At 33.4% G+C, this 18405-nt stretch overlaps 4 protein-coding genes across 5 annotated transcripts in view; 2 read left to right on the top strand and 2 right to left on the bottom strand.

The window, feature by feature from the left end:
* Nucleotides 1-598: 598 nt before the first annotated feature.
* LOC123705831 (venom serine carboxypeptidase-like) lies at nt 599-5961 on the bottom strand. Its single transcript, XM_045654868.1, has 9 exons — nt 5788-5961; nt 3779-4034; nt 3324-3498; nt 3056-3168; nt 2659-2826; nt 2169-2336; nt 1752-2011; nt 1225-1353; nt 599-902 (listed from the first exon to the last, which is right to left on the bottom strand). The coding sequence occupies exons 1-9, from the start codon at nt 5820-5822 to the stop codon at nt 707-709; spliced, it is 1500 nt and encodes a 499-aa protein (XP_045510824.1). The 5' UTR covers nt 5823-5961; the 3' UTR covers nt 599-706.
* Nucleotides 5962-7948: 1987 nt separating this feature from the next.
* Nucleotides 7949-11604, top strand: LOC123705832 (venom serine carboxypeptidase-like). Of its 2 annotated transcripts, none has more exons than XM_045654870.1 (8): nt 7949-8060; nt 8616-8935; nt 9054-9172; nt 9482-9646; nt 9933-10100; nt 10411-10670; nt 11001-11135; nt 11470-11604. In XM_045654870.1, the coding sequence occupies exons 1-8, from the start codon at nt 8020-8022 to the stop codon at nt 11591-11593; spliced, it is 1332 nt and encodes a 443-aa protein (XP_045510826.1). In that variant the 5' UTR covers nt 7949-8019; the 3' UTR covers nt 11594-11604. The 2 variants fall into 2 exon arrangements, with proteins under 2 accessions (XP_045510826.1, XP_045510827.1); XM_045654871.1 differs by lacking the exon at nt 7949-8060 and adding an exon at nt 8315-8377.
* Nucleotides 11605-12712: 1108 nt separating this feature from the next.
* LOC123706015 (vitellogenic carboxypeptidase-like) lies at nt 12713-17003 on the top strand. Its single transcript, XM_045655135.1, has 9 exons — nt 12713-12755; nt 12862-13099; nt 13609-13783; nt 14109-14218; nt 14413-14580; nt 15151-15318; nt 16137-16396; nt 16488-16616; nt 16874-17003. The coding sequence occupies exons 1-9, from the start codon at nt 12727-12729 to the stop codon at nt 17001-17003; spliced, it is 1407 nt and encodes a 468-aa protein (XP_045511091.1). The 5' UTR covers nt 12713-12726.
* Nucleotides 17004-17479: 476 nt separating this feature from the next.
* LOC123705830 (venom serine carboxypeptidase-like) overlaps nt 17480-18405 on the bottom strand; it is a 6805-nt gene continuing 5879 nt past the window's right edge. The window contains exon 8 of the mRNA XM_045654867.1: nt 17480-18147. Coding sequence (XP_045510823.1) covers nt 17793-18147 — 355 coding nt within the window. The 3' untranslated portion in view covers nt 17480-17792. The remainder of the gene's footprint in view (nt 18148-18405) is intronic.

Below are 18405 nucleotides of genomic sequence, written 5' to 3' on the forward strand. Positions count from 1 at the left end.
ATATTATGTCGTCGCCACACTATGATCCTCGTGCTGCTCATCGCGCTGCCGTTATTCGCCGCGACATTGTCCTCTGGCTCTGGCCACACACTGCTCTACTCGCGCGATTAATCGCGACCAAAGAGTAGTAAAGTAATATAAGGGGGATGATCGCGACGCTCCTCATTTCGCACTCGTATTGCCAGTCCTTTGACTCGCGCGCAAATACCGACAAAATGGGGAGCAGTGAGCAGGACGATGAGCACGACGAGTGGCATGACGAGTAACGTGTCCACATTATGTCTCTGCCTACTTTCCTCGTTACTTCCCATACCACTCGTCGAGTGTGTGGTCGGGCAGTTGAATTTAGGTATTATGTCTAGTAGGAAACCATACCTAATTATTCCATTGTGTCGTTTTATTGTGTGAAGATAATTGTGAATGGAATCCGTGTAGGTATTTTGACTTATCTTTAGACATATTTTACTCATATACTTACTAAAGAAGTAGATAGTCTACGTTTAATTAAAAAAAACCTATGGGGTGTGTAGGTATAAATAATAATCAAGTTTTATACATTAGGTACTTTATTTTTTATTTAAATGATAAATATAATTAAAAATAATTATTTATTTACATAATCCTAAATCAAATCTATGTAATAGGAATGTTTTAATTATTTTCAGGATCACGGCGACTTGCAATAAATTAGTTTTAAATGATTGCATTAGTTGAGTGGAAGTTGATGAGTTCTTGATGAGTTTTTTTCTATATCCACTAATGAGCCTGTATCTTCGTATAATGATATACCACGAGCAAAGGCTGATATAAGGCCGAGTGCGGCCGCTGGCTTGTCAGCCGGCACCATGTGACCGGCTCCACGAATCATCACCTCAGTGAGGTTTCCCGCTATTTTATAATATCTGTGAATTAAAAAAAAACTTTGAAAAAAAAGAACAAGAAGAAAAAAACTATGATCTTTCACTCTTAATTTAAAATAAAATCAATATTGTGTATGGACTGTGCAGCTCGTATTTAATTTTCACCATTTACATAAAAAATAATTATTATGACGCCTTTTACGCACACCATACGCACTCAAGCATACACAAAAGGATATTCCGATGCAGCAATTAGTCACCTTAATGAGTAATGACTCAATTCAATACCTACTTATAATTTATAGTATAGCTATACCATAGTGTTATAATATCTGTGTTAATAATAACAAATATTTGAAATTACCCAGCTAGTTGTCCGTCGTGGAACCAAGGTCTTCGGTGCGTAACACGAAACTCAGAAGTACCACTGAATGTTAACGAATCGTAGGTGTTTACTGATGGATGGTAGGCCACAATGATGTCCAAGTGGCCGCTGGAAAATGGATTATAATTTATTAGTTTACGGTATGTAACTAATTATAATTAAAAAAACAGATTACTGAAAAATTATGACATACTGGGCTTAGAGCCGGCTAAATTGAGAGCGTGCTCTTTCTTTAAATCGGTTAAGTCTATTACCATCAGAGAGTTACATCATTATAATATTTTAGTTTTATATAATTAAAATGCAAATAAAATCGGATAAATTTAAAAGAAATGAAAGCGATCATGAGACAGAATAAGGACTCGCATCTTTTCGCCCTACTGTGGCCACGCCTGACCGCATATATGATCTCCCAAATTTTAATTAGAAGGAAAGGAGTCTTATATACGCTAAGCATATACGGCTTATCTTTGTGTATCTATCGTATACAGCGAACTTATACTTACTTATAGAGCATGACCTTGTAGTTTTCAAGTAATTCTTCGAGCCAAGGTTTCGCGCTGCCCATGAAATCTGGCACCAGTTTTCTATACACCACACCTATTGAAGTGAAGTTGGTGTTGCCAACATGTAACGCTCGTCTGACGTCATCTCTTTCTATATATTCGAGGTACGAGCCATCTAAACTTATCGAGTCTTGAAGGTAATTGTATAGGTTGTTCAGTTTTGATTCCGAGAGGAAGAGTTGCAGTAAATAGTTGTAGTACTGAAACAATTTATTAGATCATCATAAGTAATTTACCATTAACTCACTTTTTTTCTCTGCTCATTGTTTTTGTGACCGTATCAACTGAGGATATAATGTGTGGTTAAAAAATCGATATAGACTTTGTAATAACTACATATAGGTTTTAATCACTTACCGCATAAGCCTTCAACATTTCGCCATTGTTTATAAATTGCGTTACGGCTGTTTCGATTTGGTTCATGAAGTTTGCAACTTTGTCGTCGACTAGACCTGTCTCTCTGACGAAATGACTGTATCTTTGAAGAGTGAGTGGGTCGATAAAGCCATTTCCTATTGCGAGACCCTGAAAGGGAATAACTAATTTACGAGAGAGTTATGGAAATTAGAATATTTGGGAGTAGGTACTAGGTAAACAATATTGCGATGAATGTTTATAAAGCTTATTTCAAAATTCTTTATTATTTTACAAGCTATATACATCTAGATTTAACGGACATTACTATGTAAATACCGCTATAGTTAGATACCTACTCTAGTGCACGTCTTTATACATAGCTTTTTTTGGAGATCACGACGCAGTTAACATAACTTTGTAATTGTATCTGTCGTATTTTATGTCAACAATTTTATTAAAATAGTGTAAATTTTGTATAATAACTATGTACCTGCAAATTAATTGATGGATCCTCCTGTCTATGCCACAAAATTTGGATAGCAAGTGACGGAATGTGTTTACCGGCGTATGATTCCCCGGTTATCGTGAGCGGAGCTTTTCGAAGCTCCGGGAATAACGTCAAAAACTGTTGGACAGCAGTGTACAGATTTTCACCGATCTAAAAAATATAAATAGTTAAAATACAATAAGTAAATGAAGTTTTGTCAGAACAGACTATAAAAAATACAAAAATATTTACTATTCTAGACCAGAATATAGATATAGGTACTGTTTAGGTACACAAAACAGTTCCTTAAAATTCGGTTCAGCTGTTTCAGATCAAATAACGAACACAATCTTATACAATAATTAATAATATAGATAATTAATATGGATAAATTTTTTACCGTTGTTTGATTAGTAGCGTAGCCTCTGTCGTCATCAGTGAAACTGAAACCAGTTCCAACTGGATTATCGATGAATAGCAGAGAGTGGTTCTTGCCCCAGGAGTACTTTACTTCTGTAAATTGACAATACAAATTTTAGAAATTCACCATTATAAAATTCAGGAAATTGTACTTCTCCGCCTATTCCTGCGTACGATAAGTATTAAGTACCTTTATCGAAGGAAATAAATTTACTAATATTAATATTTCATATATTACAACATTGTACCTTCTATACGAAAATCGTCTGTGACAGATAAAGGTCCGATCTCTGTGAATAATCCATACAAGGAAGACGCACCAGGCCCTCCTTGAAGCCAAATGAGCCAAGGTGTCTCTTCAACTGGGGGACCCATGACTGGGAAGTACCAGAAAAATAAGTTTGCATTGTATTCCTTATTTACCTGAAATAAAATTTATATCAAGTTAAAACAAATTTTAAACTTTTGCGCAAAAAAGATGCATGGATAATACAGAATAACAATCTAGCGTTAGGCTTAGAATTTCATCTAATAAAACTTTAATCTTATGTTTAATAATTTGGTTCTAAAATTAATAAGTAAGTACGCGAAACATCTGCGGTAATAAAAAGACGAAATATACTTTCGACGAAATGTACCTTTGTGAAAAATATAAATAATCAGGATCTAATCTGCCATAAATCATAATAATGTAAGTACTCACAGTTAAATACCCAGCGTAGCTTTCCATATCAGGTAAAATATATTCAGACTCCACTCGAGCGGCATTTCTTGCCTCTTCCAGTTTATTTGCCTCAATCATTGGCGTCAAGAGGAGGGGTTCTCCCGCATCGTGGGTAGCTTTGCCCCGGCCAGACCGATACGTTTCTTCCATGAAAGTCAGTATGGGCTCTGGCGCTTCCCCGGGAGGCAAGTCGGGTAACGAGTAGGGATCTAAACATATTATTGTATGTGTGTATCTGAAAAAAATATTATCATTCTAATGATTACATAGTAAAGGAATCAAATTTTAAGTATGTGAGTTAGACCGGACTCTCAGTGGAGTTTCGTTTGCAAAAATAGCGGACCTAAATCTGACTTCTGATATATTGTATAGATCCCAGGCATCCTATAGACAGATGTTGCCAACCAGTTTTGTGGTCCTCCTCCCCCCACCCCGGTAATAAAATATGGCATACAAAGAAAAAAATAAAAATTTCCAAAACATGCCGTGTGGGGTATCAAATGAAAGAGCTTATTGAGTAGATCACGAATATATAGCATACTATAACATTTCTTACACTTTCTCTAAGATTTTTTAGAAAATTTACGAAAATGCTCCATTTTTGAGTTAACTTTAAACCACTATAGATTGAAAACTCATGAATATATTTTTTAAATTATTATTTTAAATAATTAACAACAGTCCATTGTTTACGATTCAATAGTTCGTACAGTGAAATGTTTTTTAGGCAGAATAGCAGCACATGGTGGAAGTAGAATTAATTGTCGTCTAACTTTTACCTAGCCTAAAAATCGAGGAAAGTTTTTCGAAAAATATAAACATAATTATGAACGCATAGTAAAAAAATATACGGAGGAAAAAGCAAGCTCTGATTAAACTAAGATAATATTTTAATGAATTTACCATATTAATTATTGTAGTTTTAACCAAGGTAATTAAAACATTTGAATGTAAAATAATACGTCTACATCATTAAAAATTTATAAAGTAAGGAATATTATATAACTATACGTAGACTTCCTAATATGATGAAACGTCTAGGATCGAAAGGCTTTGTCCTAGAATGAAGATAGGCTCTCGATGGCGCCATACCACGATGTTCCCACGCTCTCAAACTAGATGTACCGGTTAATGTTATGGTAAAAACAAATACTCCGATAGTGGAAATGATTGGAATATGTTTGTTTATATTACAACAATAAAATTGTGTTATAAGATAATTTTGAAATTATAAAATAGCAGATTTTGTATTTATTTTAATTTTAGCGTACCTACGTATACAACAAAAATACATCAGCTTTTGAATCAATATAACGTATTTTTCTGGTTTTAGGATATTTCCTAAAACTTGATTGATTAGGACTAAGAAAATTGTTTAAATTATGCTATGTAATCCCTTAAAACTATAACAATTACATAGATGTAATATAAATTCCGAGACGATTTTATGTAGAGGCTCTATAAAAGATAAATTCTTAATTAATGTTTTAATATTTTTGCCATATTATTAAACATTTTTAATCCCACTGGGAACGATAACTTGAAATGGTTATAAATTAAATTTTAAAATACAACCTAGTCACTCTATAATGTACGTGAGAAATCTAAAAATTTCGACCGTAAATCATAAGTTACATTTATGGCCTTTGTAATTTCTTTCTGGTTTTCTAATTAAAGCATTCTTAGAAAAATGTAAACAACAATAACATAGCTTTTCAAGGTAATATTTTCGATTTAGAGTTTATCTTCAATCTATTTTTATCCTGCTAGGTAGGTATTTTAATTATGAATTTATGATTGTTTGCGAAATAATATAAGTAGAGAAAGAGATTACATAATATATAATTACACAGTTTAATTTTTATCGTAAGGCTTATCCTTGTTTATCACAATATAAAAAAAAAATACAACTAGCCTGTCTAGCCAAATATTTTCGCGCCAAAAGCACTTAACTCCGTCACTATGGTAACCAAAACCACGATACTCACGTGAGAAAGATGAGCCATTTGAACATGGTAAACATTTTGAACTTTCGATTGGCACTCCGTAACTATTTAGTATTTACTAATCTGTGACTCGCTCTCGTGGTCTGTTCACACTGATGGGTCCGTGGTCTAGTGTCCCTGGCCCACCGCGGAATGGGCCGTAGTACTAGCGGCAGGAATCTTGTATACCCCGCCGTTTCTCGTTTGTACTTGCGCCTTGAACTTGGATTTATCTCGATCGTTTGTACAGGGTGCTCTGATATTTTTATTGATAGATATTATTTTGCTTATAAAGTTTCGCTTTATTTATTTTTTTAAGATAGATTTGATTTATGTTATTTACGGATGTAGATATGCTTTATGGATTTTGATTTTAAAATTAAAATTTTTACCTAATAATAAATGAAATTTATTCTATTAAAATGCTTGATATATTAAAAAAAATATTTAAAACAAGAAAATAAAGTTAGGAAACAATATTTTAGAAGAAATATTTAAAACATATAATTGGGTGAAACATTTTTTAAATATTAAATTAAATATCAATAACATATATCTACTTACTTAACTGTTAAAATTTTTACAGCCCTCATCAAATTACACAAAACTGAAACAAAGAAGCTCTATAGAGGTTAGGCAACTGTGGTCTAGGCCTCTAGGGACTAGAGTTCGATTTTGTTTTAACTAATAAATTGTAAGCTAAGCATACAATGCTTTTAATGTGAAAAGTGTAAAAGATTCTTAAAATTAAAATCGATGATGCGCAAAATGGAATAAGTATAAGGATGTGTCAGCTTTTTATAGTTTTCAGTTTAATCATACATATACAAGAAAAAATTAAATACAAGACAACTATTAATTAAAAATACTAATGAGTTAAAAGTGTAACACGCTTTATGTGATGCGCGAACAGGTATAGGGTACCAATGACCTGTTTAGCATGAACGCGCTCCCACGCTCCCGGCTCCCGACATTCGCGCTTACGATAGATTCTTGCACGCTTTTAATGTGATTTGCTCTATATTTAGGATGTTGATAGTAAAACAAACATCGATATGCGTTACATTTGCTACGTGATACGCATCTCCTACAACCTTAATGAAGTGACCGTACAAAAGCTCCTAGATAATATTTCCCACGGTCGTCGGTTTTTTCTGACCGTGTGTTTTACATTTAAATTAACGTTCCGAGTTATCGGTGCGTCTTTTAAGATATCTCAGATAGGCTGTGAAAAGGGTCCGAAGCTCCGTATTGAATATAAATCAGTTTCAAGGATGTTGTGTTTTTTATTTAATTATACGAGTAGTAAGAATGGGCTAGTGCTTTATTGTTATGCATATTGGAAGGTTTATGTGATACCTACATTCGGAGAATATAAGTATGTTTAATTACATTTTTTATAAAACATGGTGGGTATTTATAACTTCAATTTAATTTAACAGTAAAATATCAACCCCGGAATTTTGATTTGAAATTTTGTTTTACCCGATTAATAATTCAAACAGGCTGACAAAAAAATATAAAAAATGTGATGTATCTATTACAATTTCAGAATAACATAATGATTAATCTCACCTTGTTCATAAACACCGTGCCTACAAACGGGTCCCTTTTTTTACCGGCGTTCTTATCATGTTTAATTAAGATTCGACGTCGAAGACGCAATTAATGAAAATTGAGTAATGTGAATTTTTTGAGGTTTTGATCCTATGATTCATTTATCACTACTATCACACAATTATTTCTTCCGGTAGCTTTTCGTTCGCTTTATATAAACTTAACATATTATTATATATTCCTATTTCCTACTTAAACCTGCCTCCTGAACCACTCTATTAAAAAAAATGCATGACAATTCGTTGCTTGGTTTTAAAGATCAGCAGAGATAGGGGCTGACAGAAGTGGGAAGCGACTTTGTAGTATTCCTATGTACTATCTAGTATCTACTTATGTAGTGATGTAATTATTATTTAATTTACAATATCCGTATAAACCACCTCTGTATATAGGCATACTTATTCAGGAACATAACAAATGATTACCTAATATTTCATGCCATGCACGAATGGACTCTACATTTAATTCACTAAACGACATCAATAAGAAACTCTCGCTCAATATGTTCGATATGATTGATTAAAACTGTTCAGTGAATAACAGAATTATCTTCACAGTTCATTATGAGTTTACTTTCAATCGGAAACATTGGAATGAATCAGTTCATTTCACGCCATAATGAAGGTAGACCCGCTGTTCAGTGTTCTTATATTATTCTGGTTTGTAATATTACCTTTTATACAGTATAATAATCTAATAGTAATTATATGGTACATTTACCTCAAACCTGTCGTATCGGTATCTAGACTCGTTTGGCAAATGCTATTTCTAATTATTAGATAAGTATCTGCTACTTAATTGAATAACTGTAGACAAATATTTGTAACGTTCACGTTCTTATCGAATGTTTGTAATAATATTATAGTTTACTATTTATTAAATCTTCAATTTAATACTTACTTACCGTTTAAAAGCATTCCTCTAGCAAAATAAAGTCAACCATGTCATCCCAATAAAGTCCAGTCTTTAAGGAAAGGTTAGTACCTACTCACTGCTAACAATTCATAAATTAAAATTAATTGAAGCCCTTCTATCCTAAAAACAACTTAAAATCACAAATTTAGACCCTCCTTCGTGGTAATGTCGTAAATATGTCTAATGATATATAGGTATTAGTTATATAGGCGATATTTAGAAACGAATCACCATGGTAGAGCATACAACCATTATTAAATGCACTTGTAAATATAATGACCATAAATTTTCTATTGTAGCTTAACGTTTCGTCTATCATTCACATCAGAAACCGTATCCATAGACTGTTTACGTTTAACGCCTCATATTAGAAATGGGAGCGTCAATGTTGCTCGAAGTTTAGCGGAGGTAGATTCCTCTAAATTCCTGAACATAATGAGTTACTCCGGCTTCATAACAGTGAAGGATGAATATGATAGCAATCTGTTCTTCTGGTTCTTTCCAAAATCAAATATGAGTACGACCCCATTGATTATTTGGTTGCAAGGCGGACCGGGTTACTCATCTCTGAAAGGCTTATTCGATATCATAGGACCATTTCAAGTAGAAGATGATAAAGGTATGCCTTTTCATTATTTCAGAGCTGTCAAAACTGTCGTTAAATTCTGTGTACTTGTAGCATTATTTATTATTTTTAAAAGGTCGACGAGAATTTGAAATTTTTAAAATTATTTCAGTAATTGAACGGCCAGTTACTTGGGCTTCGAATTATTCGCTGCTGTTTCTGGATCAACCCGTGGGTACTGGATTCAGTTTTACAGGCGATGATCGAGGATACACGAATAATGAAGATGATGTACGACTTCTTGCGCAATTATTTTATTTATATTTTATGTACGAGTGTGATTTTGATATAATGCCTTGATAGCGCAATAATTAATTGTGTATAATTAATTAGTTGGTTTTTGTACACATTGTCATATTGATAAATTCAACACTTTTCGCGGTTTTACAAGATCTGGATGACTTCACAGCTTTATATTTATTTTTGAAATCGAGATTAATATTAATTTTTGATATCATATTCTTATGCAAGGTAGAATGACTAATCGTTTAACAATTAAATTACCTAAATGGATATTACTTTTAACTGTAACTTTAACAGGTGGGGGAACAGATGCACGAATTTCTAATACAATTTTTGGAGTTATTCCCCGAGTTAAAGGAAGCACCACTGTTTGTAATGGGAGAATCATACGCCGGGAAATACGTCCCGGCTCTAGCTATTCAAATTCATAGGCGAAAGAACAAATACCCTATTAACTTAAGGGTAAGTAAGCCTGGTATAGGAACTAGTATCTAATCTGTGGCCATAGTGCTTTTCGCATAGTACAAATAAGGATAATCAGACTTTCTTCACTTCACTTCGTCTTATGAGTGACAAAAAAAAATGCCTAAATGTAAGAAATCGTTGCATAATAAAAGTTAAGTTAATTACTCTTCTTTCAAATATTTTTAATACCCACAAAGATTTCCTTAAAATTCCAGTTATTTCAGATTTTGTTGATTCTATCATTTTATTGCTATGCTAATACATTTAAAATCTCATATTATAGGGTATTGCCATCGGAAACGGATTAATAGACCCGCTTAGTATGATGCATTATAGCGATTTTTCTAGAATTCTTGGCCTATTAGATGATACACAGGTCGAAGTGTTGAAAATCATTGAACAAGATACGGTTCAGGCTATTCATGAGGAACGCATGTTGGATGCAGCTTTGGTAATTATGCCTAAAAATTCGTAATGAATATAAACTTATTTTAAATCCATCATAAGTTTCAGAAGTTCCGTACTTTAAAAAAAAAACTGTTGGTAAGATATTTTTTTCCATCTCGCATAGTTACTTAGCTATTTCGACTAAAAAAAATTATTACACTACTACACCACCTTTACTAAACAATGAAACTAACAGTGATAACATCTTTACTTCATTTTATTATGAGGGGATTCTGATGAACCGATGAGTTCACTAGGATCCCCTGGGGGATCGGGCTGGGGGATCCTGGTGGCCTCAATCAATTTAATTACAGGGTTTCAACAAAACGTTAGAGTACATTAAAAAGCACAGTGGCGTCAGTTTCTATAACTTCAACATGGACCAAGGGGGCGGGGCGCCAGCATTCGAAGCGTTTGTCAATAGACACGATATACGCGAAGCGATTCATGTAGGGAATGCTTCTTTCCATCTCAACAATCAACTGGTGTATCAGAAGATGCAGCCAGATATGATGAATACCACGAAACCGTTCGTGGAAGAGCTATTGGAGCATTATGGGGTTATGTGCTACAGGTAAAAACCTCAAAACTTCACTAGTGAAATGAAACACACATAAATCGACTATCGTTAATGTGTACAATGTACTTAATTGATGAAAATTTATAGCTGCGAACGTAGAATTTTTCACAAATTTTAAGCTTTTTAAGAAGATCGATATAGTTACCTATAAATATCAAAAGTTTTTATTTTCTGGAAAGTCTTGTCTTGATTGAACTGTGTTTTTTGTGAAGTTTCAGAAACATGTTATTTCAATTGAAGTAAAAGCTTCACGTTTTTGTCTCTCTGGTCTAGGTGCACTGCGGTGCGGTATGACTGCGGTTTATAAAATATTTTTTTTCCTAGCGGTCAATTAGATGTTATCCTGCCCTATGGTCTGTCAAGGAATTTGTACTCCAAATTGAACTGGTCTCGTCGCCCTGAATATATTAAAGCCTCGCGGCGACGGCTACGAAACGCTATCGATGGAACAATTGTGGCGTAAGTTTTATTTAAAGTAACAAATAACATTGAGAATATTGTCTTAATTATATTTTGGTGTTTGTTTGAACGCTCTAATCACAGGAACTAGTAGTTCGAATTAATGAATTCGTGTTTAATAGTCTTTTTTCTGATGTATGAGATAGATTATTTAAAGGCACTGAACCTAGTTACCTAGCCTGTTATCAGTTTTCATCATTCTTCATTCGAAATTTTGTTTTTATTAAATAAAACGGTGGGAACGTTAGTTTGCTGTTTTTGAATTTCTAGTGTTAGTTACCTATCTACACCTTTTACTCATGATATCATTGCATAATGTAGTAATTTATCCCAGGTACAAGAAAAGTGGGGGAAATTTCGCAGAGGTGTTGATAAGAAGAGCTGGTCACATGGTGCCGGAAGAACAGCCTGATGTCGCCAAGTTCATAATTGACAGATTCATAGAAGAATATAAATAGTATTAAATAAACTGCGTTTTATTTACCCAACTTTAACTTTAGTCTTTGTTCAGGTTGGTTTTAGAATCATAAATTGGTAGATATATTTTTGAATTTATATTTTTTGGTTTTATGGCATTCAAATGCTTTATAAATAGAAATTTATAAAGAATAGAAAAAATTCGATCACGAGGCGGGACTCGAACCCGCATCCCTTCGCGCCATTCCGGGGCGGATGCCCAACCAACTCAGCCACTCGTGACCCAGAGGGTAGGGTAGAGGGTAGGGTAGGGTCACGAGTGGCTGAGTTGGTTGGGCATCCGCCCCGGAATGGCGCGAAGGGATGCGGGTTCGAGTCCCGCCTCGTGATCGAATTTTTTCTATTCTTTATAAATTTCTAGATAGTTATATTTTTATTAAAATTCTGAGTGAATACCTAATGTCTTATCAAAAACTTTATGTGAAAAAACAAAACACTTAAAAATCTTCACAATACACGAAAGGCCTGTGCTGTGATTTTCCTTCCATCAGAATTTTTAAATCTTTATACCTGTCGGTAACTAAAAGGTAATAATGAAATCATTTATATTCGTCCATGAATGAAATAAGTGCCGTACCTTGTGGCCGTAGGTACCTATCATTGAGAGATTGTTCCTACAATTTTGAATTACTTACCGTGGAAATTTTGTAAACCGCTAAGTATATTATTATTATTTATTTTTATCATGAGCAATATTCTAAACATTTTTGAAGTGAAACTTCTTTAGGCGCGTCGAGAGTAAAATTTCAAGGTCACGTCATACCTACCGCACGTCATGGAGTAAAGCGACGATTTTGGTGTCTTTAAATCTTGCCAAGGAAGTTTCACTTATGACACGTGTGCTCGGCACACACACTATTTTTTTTTCTCATTATTCGTATCTAATGATATTTATCTACAATTTTGTGATTAGGGCTGCCATGTAAGTAAATGTAAAAAATATAATGAGCATTAGTTTAACAATATCAAAGTTTTAGGTTGATATAATTAATTACGACTTTTTTAATTAGATTAGCAATTTATAACGTTCATCTAGGTAGGTAGGTATATAAAGTGTAACAAATGCTAGATAAGCTTTATTTTAATTTGTTGCCAAAATACTCGTGCGATAATCATGATCGTAAAACTATTATTTTTGAAAATGTACGACTTTGACTTTGATTTTTTCAATATTAACTTTTTCCAATGAAAAGTATTTTGTACTTCTATCCCTAAGAATTGGATAATTTAAAACAATACTTTTTTTTAGATGTTTACTAAGTTTAACAATGGGATATATTCCGCACGCAGGCCAAGATCCATACCGTGCTTTATTGGAACGCACATATAATACAGATTACGAAGCTCCTGAAGATACCACAGATGAAAAGCCACTAATATTGACACAATTGCTGAAGAACAATGAATTAGAAAAAGCGAGATCAGTTGCAGAAGTAAATTCGAATTGCACAATGCCTGGAGTGAAAAGTTATGCCGGTTACTTTACTGTGAGTTTAAAATGATTTGCTATAAGTATTTTTTCATACTTTCTCGATTTATTTATTTTATTTATTTATTTGGAGATCTTACAGAAACAATTAAACCCGTGTAATATATAAATTAATGACATACAATGGTAACATTAACAATTGTTTCCTCTACGTCTCACAGTGAACATAAATAGAAAAAGTAAAAGAAAAAAAAACTCACTTGTACAATAATTGATAGGTATCTACCTACAGGATTTGGTACCTATTGGTCCTAATTTGTGCGTTCGTTGTTAGTAAGTACCTATAATCTTTTTAATTCTTCAGAGGACAGCATTAAGTATAAATTTTACTATAAATATGTGAAGAAAATATTTCGCTTGCACAATTCAAAGACCCCACCTAAAAAAATTATAAGTAGGTAACTAAGTACCTACTTTATTTTGACCTCTGAAGAAATAAAAGGGTTATGACTTATGGGTAACTGTTAACTACCTTATGCCTGTTTCGTCTAATGTTTTTGTGTGCAGGTAAATGAGAAATACAATGGAAATCTTTGGTTCTGGTATTTCCCTGTTATGGATAAACCTGTGGAAGATACGCCCTTAATTCTGTGGCTGCAAGGCGGTCCCGGTGCGTCATCTATGTATGGACTGTTTGAAGAAATCGGGCCGTTCACTATTTCAGAAAATATGGAAATGAAAAGTATGAACAAAATGTATTAAGCAACCAATATGTGTAAAGGTTCAATGTTCTTTTTCGTTCTCCTGTGATTTTACAGAAAAAAAAACTGATTTTCTTACCATTTCCATCCATCTCGATGTCTCTATCTGTTTTAGAAACGTAATAAAATAAAATATGTAAACATAATGTACCTAATAATTAAAATAAGGTAGGTATTGTGATTTTTTACGTCATCAGGCCATTATGTTCCCACTGCAGGGATACGAGCCTCCTATGAGGGTAAACTAAATACACAATAACGGTTACTTATTAAACTGTTCAATTATCACATTATCTTTTATTTTAGAGAACAAATATTCCTGGGGAGATAAATATTCCCTTCTCTTCATCGACAATCCAGTTGGCACTGGTTTTAGCTTTTCGAATCTAGAAGGATACGCAACTAATCAAACTACGGTAATATGTACATAATTGTAGTTCTACTGTAAGTACTGCATGTAGTCTACTAATTTTTCTCACGACGTCTCTGTGATCCGCCAGGACAAGCAAAATCAGAACGCAAGCAAACCACTCCGAAACGCAATGGTAAAACTTTTTGATTTTATAAACTCGCAGATAAATGTATTTTCCATTTAAATATTCCTTTTTAGATAGCAGAAAATCTGTACTCAGCGTTACAACAATTCATGACGATGTTCCCGAATCTACGACGAGTGCCATTCTATATCGCAGGAGAATCATACGCCGGGAAGCACATACCCTCACTCGCCATACAAATCCATTGGCATAGAAATGCCGATGAACCTATAAATTTGAAGGTTTGACTGTTTGACAGAATTTATCTTTTTCAATAGATATGACAACGACTCTCACGTAAAGAATAAAACTTATTGATTCTACAGAGAACATGCTATCCACAACCACATGCTAGGTATCTCTTTTAGGATGTTTTTCTTTACCGATTGTAACAGCTGCAGCGGTGTGAAAAATATGTGTATAAAAATTAAAAATATTTTTTGCATCGCCTCGTATATTTTTATGTCTAGTCACGAATTCTAGACTTGTTGATTTAACTTGAAGGGGTTAGCCCAAGAAGCTTATATCTAATACACTGGAGATTGCACTATGAACGTTGACAAGTCACGGGAAAGTATGACCTTGAATGACGCCTGGTTGTTCCTTCATCCCTTTCACACCAACTTGCCAAGTTAGGTGTGAAAGGGACAAAAAACAACCAGGCGTCATTCAAGGTCATACCTTCCCGTGACAAGTCAACGTTCATAGTGCAATCTCCAGTGTATTAGATATAAGCTTCTTGGGTTAGCCCCCAAATAAACACATTTATAATGTTTAAAACATAGATATGTATTATCGATAATATTATCTAGGGTCTCATGATTGGCAATGGATTTATCGACCCAATAACATTACAATGCAGTAGTGTATTTCTCCGAGAGACCGGCTTAATTGATGATAGAACTGCAAAATATTTTGCCGCTATAGAAAACAAAACTATGGATGACATTAAAAAAGGAAACATAGCCAAAGCTTATTCGGTAAGTCCTCATCTTTATTTTTCTGAATAAAACTAGGTAAGTATGTAGTTAATATTATTTTCAATTAAGTAGGTATAGGTTATAGATACAGGTATAGGTTATAGGTTATACATAGAATAGAAAATACATAGGTATCCCGTATCACTTGAATATATACGTGTTGATCGGATATAATCTATATCTATAATTAATAATAAAAGCTTTTATTTTTCATTACAATATGACTTTTCCAATTTAATTCAATGTAGGTAACTACCTACATTTTGAAGTGACTATAGGTATCTATACATATAATAAATCTGTAGAAGGGTCAATTCTGTACATTGAAAATATTGAAAAAATAAATAGCAGGGGGTGTTACTGGATCGATACCAAACCCAAATATGTGATTAAAAAAATTTTTGTCTGTCTGTCTGTCTGTCTGTCTGTATGTGAAGGCATCACGTGAAAACTAACGGTTCGATTTCGATGAAACTTGGTATAATTATACCTTATTATCCTGGGCGTAAAATAGGATACTTTTTATCCTGGAAAAATACGTAGAAAAAAATTAATCTTAATTTTTCAGTTTTATCCATAGACGTTGTTCTATAGAACCGCGAACACACGTTGCGTATTATTATAAGCCTAGCCGTATTTGGGTCCAATAGATATTTATAAGATATAATTGTCAGAGGTACTCAAAATGGAGAAATAAACCATCCACGCGAAGACCGACATCCGCGCGGACGGAGTCGCGGGCGGAAGCTAGTTTGCAATAAATCATAATATTATAGGTATTAATAAAATAATTTAAATTTTTTTTGTTTCTCATTCAGGATTTTATTGATGGACATCTTATTTTTCGACTTGCTGCGTTTTTACCCAATCCGTACAATTATTTAAGTGACAGTAAGATTTTTACAAGGAAATATAAAAAGTTTTTAGAAACAAAGAAAATGCGTGAAGGTTTACACGTCGGTTCTACGAAATTTTTAGAAATTGGCAAAGTATACACAAAACTTACACAAGACTTCATGAACAGTGCAAAACCATGGTTAAACGAGCTTTTGGATCACTATAAAGTATTGCTTTACAAGTAGGTACGTTGTTTCGAGTAATTTCATAGTCCGTCCAGACGCAAAGTAAATAGAGCTTATGATAATAATTATTTTTTATATTTTTTTTAGTGGTCACTTAGACACAATAGTGCCATACTATCCATCTGTGAACACATACAACTCCCTGTCTTTTTCGGGTGCTGCTAAATATAAAAATGCTACGAGAGAGCCTTTGATGAGCAATGACACATTATTAGGGTATGTACTATGTAATATGTATGTTAAGAATAAACAAAGGAAACCTGAAATTTGTAACTTCGGAGCCTATTCTTGATTTTTTTTTCTTTTATTGGATAGGTCTAAACTCTTTTCGTTTCGTTCTTTCTAAACGTTTCCTTAAAATTCTAAATTGAGCTGCTCAACTGCAAAAGTATATAAAATAGCATATAAATAATAGAAAACATAAAAATTAAAAATTGACAAAATTGAGTGAACTTCGTGTTTTATTTTTCCAGTTACTACAAAGAAGGAGGAAATTTGCTTGAAGTGATGGTCCGCGGTGCGGGACATATGGTACCATCAGACAAGCCTGAGGCGGCTCTGGCAATGCTCAATAAATTCATTGACTGGCAACCTTCTACATAACATATTAAATGATAATAAAAAAATATAAAATCACTCTTGCGTTTTAATTTATAGAGTTGAATTTGAAATGCATTTTTAAAATGTTGGAAAATTTAAAAGTATTGAATGCAAATGCTTTATCACGCAATATTTTCACTTGCAAAAAATGCCAAGCATAATAATATCGCATATTTAGGAGGCCCTCCACAGTGATGTGGGGGGATAATGACAGTGAGAGGGCGCGTAACCGCCTGCCAACATATAAGGTAAGCCTTCCAAAGCATCGGTTATCTTACTTCTTGTGGTACCCGTGAATTATGGAGTTTTATAATTAATATAAAGTTTTATAATAAGTATTATTCTATTTAACTATTACTAGCTGTATCGCGCGAACGAACGGACGAACCCGCGATTACCTATCAATATGTTCATAATTTATTTGACGTAAAGTAGTCACAGATAATATAATATTAATTCATAATGATAATAAAAAAGCATTTCACGTAAAACATTTATTTAAAAAAATAACATGGTCTTATTTATTAAATTACTAGTTCTTATACAGTAGATAATACAATAGGAACCACAGAAAATTACTCAACGAATTTTTAATTTTTCCTCCTATTTTTTTAATTCAAATAATACGGCATTAAATGCTTTTTGTTTTAATTTATATTGTGCATTAATTAATGGCGTATGAAAACGAAATGGCATACTTTTTTACTCCAACTTATATAAGTCATTTGATTTATTATATCAAATGGTTTATAGTTAAGTACACTTTAGACTTGCAAACATATATGTAATAAATTATCTCATATTCATCGCTCCTTCACTCACAGGTCCATAGAGCTGTTTGATCTTCTTCTTAAATCTCAAGAATAGTACTATTCCCAATAACAGTAACAGAATAAGAACTATATTCACGATCAAGCTAATAGTGAGCTTAACGTGCTCGTCATTAGGTTCAATTTTGGTTTCCTCGACATATGGCGCAGTGTAATTTTCATTGATGACGTAATCAGGTGGAAGAACAAAGTTGAACTCTTTGTTGTCTATGAAGTTGGAGATTAGATGGAACAATTCGGCTGGTCTGTCTATGGGCACTAAACTTCCCGTGTCTGTTATTAACACTTCCATTAGGTTTCCACCTGATTTTATATAGCTGAAACAAAATGTTTTTATTAGATGTATAATAATAGCTGTACAATTAATATAACTGTTTGAGGGAACCAATAAATGGCGGGGTGATGCCTTCACAAAATTGTAGAAAATAAAATTTGTAGAGGAAAACTATCAATACTTAAAACTTTGGCAACTCTATTAGTTTGAAATAATAATATATTATCACTACTAGAAGATTCAGCAGAATCAAACCACTGCCGTCGGTTATAGAGGGTAACTTGGAATAACACATAGGATA

Source organism: Colias croceus, chromosome 3 (genome assembly GCF_905220415.1).
Source record: "Colias croceus chromosome 3, ilColCroc2.1".
In the NCBI taxonomy this organism is placed as follows: Eukaryota; Metazoa; Arthropoda; class Insecta; order Lepidoptera; family Pieridae; genus Colias; species Colias croceus.